General features: G+C 44.7%; 1 protein-coding gene across 2 annotated transcripts in view; it reads right to left on the reverse strand.

The window, feature by feature from the left end:
- Positions 1 to 568: 568 nt before the first annotated feature.
- Mark1 (microtubule affinity regulating kinase 1) overlaps positions 569 to 11,083 on the reverse strand; it is a 100,978-nt gene continuing 90,463 nt past the window's right edge. The window contains exons 16-18 of one of the 2 annotated variants that reach the window (XM_021178001.1): positions 9,392 to 9,646; positions 4,825 to 4,869; positions 569 to 2,988 (exon numbers count right to left, since the gene is read on the reverse strand). In XM_021178001.1, coding sequence (XP_021033660.1) covers positions 2,634 to 2,988; positions 4,825 to 4,869; positions 9,392 to 9,646 — 655 coding nt within the window. In that variant the 3' untranslated portion in view covers positions 569 to 2,633. The remainder of the gene's footprint in view (positions 2,989 to 4,824; positions 4,870 to 9,391; positions 9,647 to 11,083) is intronic. The other variant, XM_021178077.1, reaches the window with a different exon arrangement.

The raw sequence follows: 11,083 nt of genomic DNA on the forward strand, positions 1-11,083 counted from the left end.
CCTAGAGCCTGGAACCTGATGTATACTCACACTCAATACATTTGCTGAGCTAATGAACAAACAGATTAAGTGCAGGTTGAGGTTGACAGTACGTTCTGTAATTTTGTCTGTTTGCTGGTACAGACTGTACCACGTGGCCCTGGCTAGCCTAGAACGTGCAGCTCCCTCCGTCCGTCTCTTTCCTGCTCTGCCTGTCTTCAGCTTCTCTCAGGCTCCTTCTCCCAGACGGTCTTTCCCATTCTGACTTCCTCGGCTTTCCTTGCGAGTAGCACCCGGAACTCTTTCTTCCCTGCATTTCCAGATCATTTATTAGCTTTTTCTTTGCTCATCCAACGTTACCTGTTTTTGCCTTTCTGACAGTGTATGTGTTTGTGTCGGTTTCACAAATGAACCGCAATCCTGGAGCGGTAGGAACTGTCTGCACAGTTGCTTGTTAACCCCAACAGACCAAGGACACCGCCTCCTCACAGGAACCTGGGCCGGGAATGGCACTTTCAGTGACAAGAGCTTCATGTTTAAAATCCAATTGTACTCCACCAAATATGAGTGGGTCAGGGTTCTTGCTATTTTTTTTTTATTTTTGCTGTTGTTAAACAAAATACTATGTCCTATTTTCTAACAAGTGATACAAACTATTTCCACAGAGCCAAGGAAATCCTGCTATCATATAGCCAGGTGTTTATGCAAATATATGAAAATCCCTCTGGCTCTTCAAAATGTTATCATGAACATATAAAACAGAGGATAGAAAGTTTCTGTTCTGAAAAGTATGTCAGTGACGGGGGTTCCCATAGGAAGGTCAAACTTTCTTGTCATAACAACACCCTGGGAACCTACACGGCCCATCCCTGGCTTGCCGAGTGGACTTAGAGCTCCGGGAAGAACGCACTCGGTGGGCTCTCCAAGCAGCAAACAGGTGATTCACAGCTCGAGAAAGAGCCAAAGACAAACGCTTTATTATGAGGCCTGTTCAAGTAAGGTTTCAGTGTGCACCAGTGAGTGAATGCAGATCTGCATCGAATGCTTGGGATGAACACCAGGTTAAAAAGGGGCTACACAGTTTTGTTTTGTTGCTTCCCCCCCCTAACACCGCCCTTCCCTAAGGCAAGAAAACACACCATTTAGAACAGAATGTTACAGAAGAAAGCTACATCACAGTACAGTACAGAAGATAAGAGCATCTTTGTGTGGAGGCCACTGTGGACCAGGGCATCCCCTCCACCGGCAGCTTTCCAGTGCAGTTTCCAATGTCAAGCACTGACCACAGCGTTACTTTCCTTTCAATGACAAGCTCTGAGTACATTTTCTAGTTCTCAGGAGTGTGCAGATGGGGCCTGTGTGCTGATATTACAGTAATTACAACATTAAATAACATTGCACAGTCAACCTCCAAGGCTAGTCAGTAGAAAATAATGAGTATTAAAAAGATGTGCCTTTTCTAGTGGCTTTACGTCGCATACGTCACTAATTATGAAAGAAGGCAAATGACCAGTTACAAAGCTCCACATGACAGGAATAATGATGTGGAAGAAACAGGAGAACTTGGGCAAAATATTGAAAACAAAGGAGTTTTGAGGGAGCAGAGTGAACCACCAAGCAGCATAAGTCCGTAGTGAACGGGCGTAGAGAGCACGCCCAGCTCACAGGCCTCTCCGGTACTGACAGATCAGAGAGTGGTGGGGGAGGGTGGAGGCTGGGAGGACACTGGGGCAGATGCTCCCAACTCGGGTCAATTCCTGAGGTGGCATCATATCTCAGCTGACGCAATCATTGACACTACGGATGAGCTTGTGCTATGAGACGTCCCGACACAGCTACCCTGCGTCTTCCGAAGGCAGCAAACCCAAGTGCTGGGTTGTTTCATTACGGCCGGCTGGGTGATTCTTTCAGTCTCTGTTGCTAATTAGCAGGTCAAAAAACCCCAGAGGGCCAAGTAAGCTTGGTAAAGACTCAACTCTTCCAGGAGGTGCTTCTGAGTTAGCTCAAGGCAGAGCTGTGGCTTGTGTCGGCTTTGTATAGGGAGTCTGGGTGCCACGCCGAGGACATTCTCTAAGTCCCAACCATACCTTGTCTGACCCTGGCGGAGACTGGGAAAGCAGGAGGACTGCGGGACACCGACCCACTGTCAACTTCTGGTTTAAATTAAATGTGAGTTTAAAATAATTTCTATAAACTTCATGCTACAGTTTTAGAGACTATTTCTGTGCGCTTTTAATCCTGGACACAATTTTCAAAACAGCATGATGGAGGTAAGAACTTTAAAAACCCACCAGAATGTAAATAACAGGGAAATCCTTTTCAACTCAAAGCATTAAACGTACATTTCTGTGTGGAGATCTAGACAACTATACAGGTTTTAAAGCAATCATATTTTATTATACAACTCTATGAACAGAAAATGAACAGAAATACACAATATACTTACCTGTACATGTGAACCTACTTTTGAAGCTACGATTATTATAGCTCATACTGACTTGAATTTTACAGCTCATAACTATGTATAACCTTATTGCATTAAAGACAATTTCTACATGGGCGATCCACAGAGGGACCACACAGGTATCACCAGTACATTCAGACACTGTACTCAGGTGTGGTGCATCTTCCCTGATCCCGAAGCCTACGAATCGTTACAGCTTAAGCTCATTTGCTATTTTGGATGCAATGTTCTTAAAGGCAATAGATGTCCCAGATATTCGCTTGAAGCGGACCCCGTTGAGTGAGAGCCGAGGCAACTTGCAGACCTCCATCTCCCACTGTACGAGGCTGTCCTGCCGAGCATCTCCGTGAACGCAGAAAAGCAGGAACCTCTCTTTCTGCTCATAGTCACAGGTGTTGGCGTCCAACACCTTGCGGATCTCCCTCAGCATGTCGTTGGGGTCCATGGAGCTCGTGGTCTTCATGCTCCAGGTGAAGCGCAGGGAGCGGGGCTTGGCCTCTTTGCCCTCATCCTTGTCTCTCTCTTTGGGATCCCCCGATGGACCTCTACAAGGCAAAGGGGAAATGAAAACCAAGTTCTCCTCAGCAAAGAAGCCACAGCCACGAAACGTGAGTGGCAACTCCAGTGTACACGCAGTCAGCCCTCAGAGGGAGCATGCTATCGCCATGCTGTAAACAGGCCTGGGGCACTGCCTACTTTGGCATTTAGCATCTTCAGTCTAAGGCAGCAAACTGTGTTAGGTGCATCTGTTCCGGGGAACAAATGTGCAGCTGAAAGTGAAAATGTAATAGTTTTTTCTATATTTGGGGGGTCACTTCTAAAACACAGATTCTCCACTTGCCAGATAGACATGTGCGCGCGCGCACATACACACACACTCAAATATACACATACACACATACTTTCATATATACACACACATACATGCAAGCACACACATCTTTACAAAGCTGCACACAGACACACATCAGGTGCCACTGGGATTTCTCTTATGAAACATAGTATTGAAGTATAAACCTTTTTTGTTTTTATCCTCTTATAGTTAGGAGCAATGTCAGAAGAGAGAGGTTTCAGCCCTACAGTCGGGGGGGTTGAACCACACTGTCAGGATATCGAGGCAGCATGCTTGCTCTGGTTTGGAAGGTGCCTGTGGCTTCCACCCACCCCTGGTCTCTCATTCTCTACTTTTTCCCGCTGGGACCTACTGGTCTCCATGCTGTTCCTGGCCTCAGGTCTGTGCTCTCCTCTCCAGTGTCTGCACAGGCCAGGAAGCCTCCCTTGGCTCCAGGGATAACCTCCTCTCGCCTTTCCAATCTTTGCTTCTTATCCTCACCACAGTCCCTAACCGCTGATCCCTGACCTAGCATGGCCACCCCTCCCTAGTCATGCCGTTCACACACACTGACCATTTATTAGGCTTCTTAGATGGATCATTTGACAGTCCCTAGATCATAAGCTCCAGCATGCTTGCCTGCGTCACGCCTGACACATCCCAGGCATCCAGAACCACACTGGGCACAAGAGATGGCCGGCACATTGAATTTTCTGGACAGATATCTCATAAGTTACACTGAACCAGAAAACCATCTCAAGTAAGCACAGGGAGGTGAACTGAACAGATCTCCATGATACAGAGCGAGTGCCTGGGATTAAACATACTGCACTTTTGTCCGAAGATAGATGAGCTGCAAGTTTTGCCTATAAACATTCCTCATTCATTTGTGATTTAAGGAAGAAGCTATATCTCTGAAAGACATTTATGTCTCTTCTAGAAATATGTAATATGCATTTACATATAACATATAAAAACATATTATACAATATAAAAAGGAACATAAAGTATTTCTTTTCAATCCCAGATATCTGAGCCTCTAAAGAGCTAAAAGCTGCAATCAAGAAAATACATTCCAGACTGTTAAATGGACACAAAGTATTTACCTCATTGTCTCCCCTGTTTCTCCGGGGAAACCCAGATAGCATGCCAGCGTAGACTTTTATACTGCGGTGCAAGATTACATACTCACCTAAATACAGTACTCTCGGCATATCCTCTGCATGTTAGTTACCTCAGTGCTCTGCACGGTCCCAGAAAGGCTCACCTTAGTGACACCACATTAGAGAGAACAGTACCCTTTCACCTATAAATCCCTTGCTCTGACCTACTTTTCTGACAGAACGAAAAGCCCATTTCTTTACCAAGTATGCAATTCTAATTTGTGAGTTACAAACTCAAGGTTGATAAGCTTGAATTTCACTGCATGCTAGGTGACATGAGGAAACCCACCACACTTGGACCAGGGAGGCTCACAGTGCAGATGCCATCAAATGGTCACACTGCCCACCACCACACAGGTGTGTGAGCACTGGCACCTGTGGCTTACCTGGCTGTGTCGGTTCTGCCGCTGGCTTCACCTTCACTTGGATCCCTCAAAAATAAAGAGAAGGTTGAGATTTAACAATTTTAAAAGCAAAAAGATCAAGAAAACCCACAACTAAAACAACACTGATGTCAGCTTGCTCATTACTGCTGGTTCTGAGTCCTTCTTCACACTTCCGTTGCTGGAGCATCTATCTACTAGATACTGTCGGCAGGAGGTATCAAGGGAAAAGTTAGTTGCTTTAAACACAACCCTCCAATTCCAAGCTACAAATATAATTAATATTTATCTTTTGGCTTAGTTTAGTATAATCTAAGGTTAAATAGGGTTTAATGATTATCAACATCAACATTAAACTTCACATTATTACATGTACGTCTAGAGGCTGTTGCTCAGTTGGGCAAACATGTTAATCTTGCAGCTAAACACAAGCTTGTGTTGTGCAACTAAGGCTGTGCTTAGGAGACAGGAGGCGAGAAGACAGATGAGTGAGCAAAGTTCTTCTGTACAAGCATGAGGCCCTGACTCGTGCAAAGCAGTGCACATCTTCTGGAGACAGCCTGGGGTCTAGGGGCCAGTTAGGCCAGCCCAAGCAGTGAGAATTTGTCTCAAGAATAAGGTAGAGAGGGACAGAGGAGCAAACACAGACACACCACGCACACAGACAGACACAGTGCTGGCAGACGAGAAGAGGAGAGGAGAGACTGAGATTAAGAAAGTGAGCCCAGGGCTGAAGAGGTGGCTCAGTGAAGAGCACTGGCTGTTCTTCCAGAGAACAGGGTTCAATTCCCAGCACCCACATGGTGGCTCACAACTGTCCCGAACTGTAGTCTCATAGGATTGAATGCCTTCTCCTGTTGTGCATATATGTAGACAAAACAGCTATACATAGAAACAAATCTTAAGAAAGGAAGGAGCCGGCATGGTTTTCTAAATACTAATTCTTAAATACACAATGAATTATTTTAGAAGTTCCAAGAATTCATGCACATTAAGTCATCAACCTATACAAGCAGGTGAGGCTAAAAATACAGACTGAATTATAAACAGAACAATAATCTTTTCTAGATATCCTCCTGTGAAATAAAATCAGAAAAACTGTCAATTGTCTTTACATTGAAAGTGATTAATATTTTAAAGTTGGGGCGGAGAGATGGCTCAGCAGTTAAGAGCACCGACTACTCTTCGAGAGGTCCTGAGTTCAATTCCCAACAACCACATGGTAGCTCACAACCCTCTGTAATGGGATCTGATGCCCTCTTCTGGTGTGTCTGAAAACAGCAACAGTGTACTCATACATGAAATAAATAAATCTTTGAAAAACAATTTTAAAGTCTTCCAAAATTCTAACTACCCTGATGTTTGAAGGTAAATAAACTGAGTCAAGTTATAGCCTGATATTCAAACATTAAGAGGTAGCTTATGAGAGAACAAAAGATACCTTGGGATCCTAGGGAAATCACCATCTTGAATGCTTAAGTTTCTTAAAAAAAAAAAAATGCTTTAGCCTTTCCACATTTCTACTTTTATGTAAAATGCATACAGGAGGATTAAAACCAGCACGCCCTCCTCCCATCTCGTGCATTAGCCAGAGCTGCTATATAGCAAACTCAGTCTGGGCACTAAACACTACACGGATCCCAAGCCTGCAGGGCTTTAGCATTAGGACCAAAAGGAAAACCATAGATGTATTGTGCAAAAAACAAAAAAAACAAAACAAAAGAACCCAACAGCAAACCAACTAACCAACCAACCAACCAACCAACCAATATTTTTCAGAACCAAAAGAATAATAAAATGTATTTGTATTCTCAAATAGGGTTTCTTAAATTTCTATTTTTTAAAAAAATAATTGCTATTTTCACTAGGTAGAATATTAAATACTCACTGCCATCTGTACAAATTATTTTATTATAGCAAATTGAAATAAATCTGTTTCTGAGCTGGTTTGCCATGCAGTGCCATTCCAGCTGTGTGAGATGCTGTGGTACTGCACAGAAGGGCGGTGCTCAGTGTTAGCAACACAGTGACCCCGCTGACCCTGCAGCAGGGAGGAGATGCCTGCACTCAGCAGGACTGTGCTGACACAGAGGACACTGCTGCCTGGCCCAAGCTCTCCACAGCCACAGTGGGAGCTCCCCTTACATCTCACTGCTGGAGCTCACATGCTGGTCCAGCCTACTGAGCAGAGGGCAGCAGTGTCTAAGGCCTAAGGAGCTGGCTCTCGGTGAGAGGCAGATAGGGACATAGGGCCCATTCAGCTTAGCCTGGCTCTGTGACACAAAAGCAAATACCATACATCCAGCATTTTGTACTCAACTGGCAGGCATTTGAGGCACAAGATTCCAAGGAGAATGGACATCACTTCCCTATCTACTGCGCCAGTGACCGACAATCACACTAGCACCTGCAATGGCTGCCAGTACCATCCTCTGATTTGTCCTCCTCTTAGGTGTGCCACTCTGCACACCTGTACAGCCAGCATAAGGTCACTGATAGTCTGCTAAGATACTTGCTTTTGAGTGTTTAAGGACTGAAACTCAGCTGTGTGGTCCTGCACACAGAAAAGGGGGAGGTTGCTGCCCTTCTTTACCCAACCAAGTTTTCTGTCTGCTTGTGGTAAGTTGCTATGTTTGGAATAGCAATCTGCCTTCCTTCTGTGTTCTGGGATGAAAGACATGAGGCACCATGCCCAGCTTCTCCATTCACTCTGGAATACCAGGAACACTAGAGACACTGCAAGTAAACACCAGTGTTCAAGCAATTAACATGCCTTCTCCATTCACTGACTGAAGGCTTAGCTCATATGAGTGTATGACATGGACCCTTAGAGACAACCATGCCCTGCCCATGACGCTCCTTGTTAGCTGCTTAGAGGCGGTCATGCCCTGCCCGTGACGTTCCTTGTTAGCTGCATTCTGCTTCAGCCCATGGCTTATTGCTCAGTTGTTTCTTCCATGACTCTAAGACTTGGAGGGCCCAGATCCCGCCCTCTTTGTCTTTATAGCACTCTGCATAGCCGAGTGTTTATGTGGCAAGGCTCATGTTGCATGGGCTGGTATTAATGGGTCAAATTGATATCAGTCTGTATTTGTTTGGCATTCATATAACCTATGTGCGCCACACAGTATGACTAGTTTGTATTAAGTACAGCTATGCTATTTCACTAGATTATTAGTTTGTTAGACACACATTTATCTTGTGTTTATTTTAATGTTCAGGTTTTTAAATTTTTCTTGCTTCTTATTTTTATGTGCACTGGTGTTTCCCCTGTATGTATGACTGTGTGACTGTGTCAGATTTCTTGGAACTGGAGTTACAGAAAGTTGTGAGCTGTCATGAGGGCACTGGGAATAGAACTTGGGTTCTCTGGAAGAACAGCCAGTGCTCACAACTGCTGATCTGTCTCTTTAGCCTCTGATTTTCAGTTTTTAAGTAATCATGTGACCTTAAACTTATACAAAGTCAAAAAAGTTAAATGATAAACAAACAAAAACAAAAAAAGTTAAATGATAAGTGTGATTTGAAAGGATTGTAAACATACATGCATACATACATAATATATAACACATATACAATGTATATAATATTATACATATACAAATAAGTATATTCTCTCTCTCTCTCTCTCTCTCTCTCTCTCTCTCTCTCTCTCTCTCTTTCTCCCTCCCTCCCTCCCTCCCCCCACCTCTCTCTTAGCCTAATGGGTAATGTGCTTGCCACCAAGCCCGACGCTCTGAGCTGAACCCCTGGAATCTCATGTTGAAGGGGAGATGACTCTTACAGGTGTGCTCTGATCCCCGCTTTCCACACGCTATGGCGCGTGATTCTCCTCCCCACCTCAGTAAATAAACAACATAAAAAGATTTAATTACTAATTACTGCCTGCCACTGGTGTGGTAGACAGAGCAGTGAGGAAGGCTAGTTCTTGTATCTTTCAAGCTTAGATGTCTATTTAATTCCTTCTCCTAAGTAAAAACATTTTAAATCTTAGCTAATTTTTACATTTCTTTCCCCTTCCTTCCCTTTTTATTCTTGGAGACGGGGCCTCTCTCCATAGCTTGACTGTCCTGAGACTCGCTATGTAGACCTGACTGTCCTTTAGCTCAGAGCTCTGTCTGCCTCCTCAGCATTGGGATCAAAGGTGTGTGCCCCCCACTCCTGACAAAATGTTTTCTATGGGAAGTTTTTGCTCTGCTCTACAAAAGCTGTCACTTTTCTTCTGGGACAGGGCCCTCTGCATCCCAGACTGGGCACAGATCCCATGGTCTTGATCTTCTGCTCTTCTTGCCACTGCTTCCTGAGTGATGGCTTCCGCAGGCTGGCACTGAACCTTGGGCTTCCTGCATGCCCAGCCACACTTGACAACTGGGCTACATCAGCCCTTAAATTATTATTTTTAATTTCTCTTTCTTAAGGAAAAAGACTATCCCTTCCAGGTGTTTTACTCCCAATTCCTGTAAAAATCAGTGAGATGCCATGAAGTCATTCTAGAAAAATCATAGCCCAGGTGAAAGGAAAGGACCAAGCCTCCTCAGCAGAGAAAGCAGCCCCAGCCCAGGGTACCGACCTGCGGACGAACTTGGAGGTGATTTTGCTGATGATGCCAGTTGATGTGCCCCTTCTGGCATGTGCAAATGCACCCGTTTCGTGGGATGGGGAGGCGGGCGGTCCATTGTAAGCCGCGCTGCGCCGCTCTCTGAGCTGTTCCCCATGGAAAGTGCTTCTGCTGGAGCTCCCTCGGGGGAAGCGGGTCCTGTCTGGAGTGCTGGCACTGATGCTGTGAGCAGACGGGGAAGCAGCAGGCACTCTCTGGGCTGCACTGCTGGGAGAAATTAAGATCTATTATTTAGAATAATGACAGGAGCAGATTTCACTCAATCTAAAAATGGGGAGGGGAAAGGTGTGGCTATTCCTGTTGGCCCAATGATTTTTATTCACATTAGAAATGAGGTACATGGGAGAATTAATTTACTAATCGTTATACAAGGAGGAGATGCCAATTTAAACTGTATTTTTACTATAGATTCTAATATTTCTGACATGAAGACAAAGCTGTCAGAATCTGGAATGCCAGCCAGAGTGCAGCACGTGCGGTATTTATGACATAATCGGCATATCCGAATCCCAAATGCTTCAAATCCAAAAACTGTCTAAGCACTGATATGACACTACACATGAGAAATTCCATGTGTGACCTCATGCGTATCCACTGAAAACACACTATGTAATGAGCTTAGGCTGTGCATGTCAGGCATGCTACCAATCTAAATGAATTTCATGTTGAAATTCAAGGTCTATCCCATCTATTTCATTATGCATGCAAATATTGTGGAATTGGAAAATATCCAAAATCCCAAAGGCTCCTGGGCCTAGGAACTCCAGATAAAGGGTATTCAACTTGAATGCTTTTAACATATGTTGCTTAGCAATGTACAGAATGGATTTCATTGTTTGTCAAAAGGCCTTTCATCACATCACCCCATGTTTCTTCTTGAGACTCCAGGGGATATAGTGCTGCATGGAGCTGTCAGTGTGACGGAGAGAGCCTAATCCTGAAGCAACAGCATGTTAAGATGCCCTACAGTCAGAATCCTACATAAGTGAAACTTAAAAACCGCAAACTCAATTTTATACCCGAGCGGCTGTCACTGTGCCTGCCCCACTGATACCGCACCTACTAGGACCTACGGCTGTGGTGCCAACAGGATTTGGTTCTGTGTCCCATTCTTTGAGCAAGGGTGGGATACGGTTTCAAGACAGGGTTCCTCTGTGTAATAGCCTTGGCTGCCCTGGAACTTGCTTCATAGACTAGGCTGGCCTTGAACTTAGAAAGCTCCACTGGCCTCTGCCTCTCCAGCACCGGGACATGCGCCATCACAGCTGGCTCGCTGTGCGTCTCACCTTACTTACCTTTTATTTTACAAGGTTAGTTTATTTGTGTGTGCCACAGAGCACGTGGGTAGGTCAGAAGACAGCTCCTGAGCGCGGGCTCTTTTCTTTCACTATCTGGACTCCAGGGAGAGGCCGGAGGTCATCGCCCTGGCAGTAAGCGCCTTTGCCATCTGTTGCCCCATCGCGCCAGCCATAAAATTACTTAAGTGATAAACCAGGCAGTGGTGCTTAATTAAGAATATTCTTCTGGAAAATGATGTCAGGTAGCTTTTTTTTTTAATTTTTAATATTTTTATTACATATTTTCCTCAATTACATTTCCAATGCTATCCCAAAAGTCCCCCATAGCGCCCCCCACTTCCCTACC

This window comes from Mus caroli, chromosome 1 (genome assembly GCF_900094665.2).
Source record: "Mus caroli chromosome 1, CAROLI_EIJ_v1.1, whole genome shotgun sequence".
Lineage (NCBI taxonomy): Eukaryota > Metazoa > Chordata > Mammalia > Rodentia > Muridae > Mus > Mus caroli.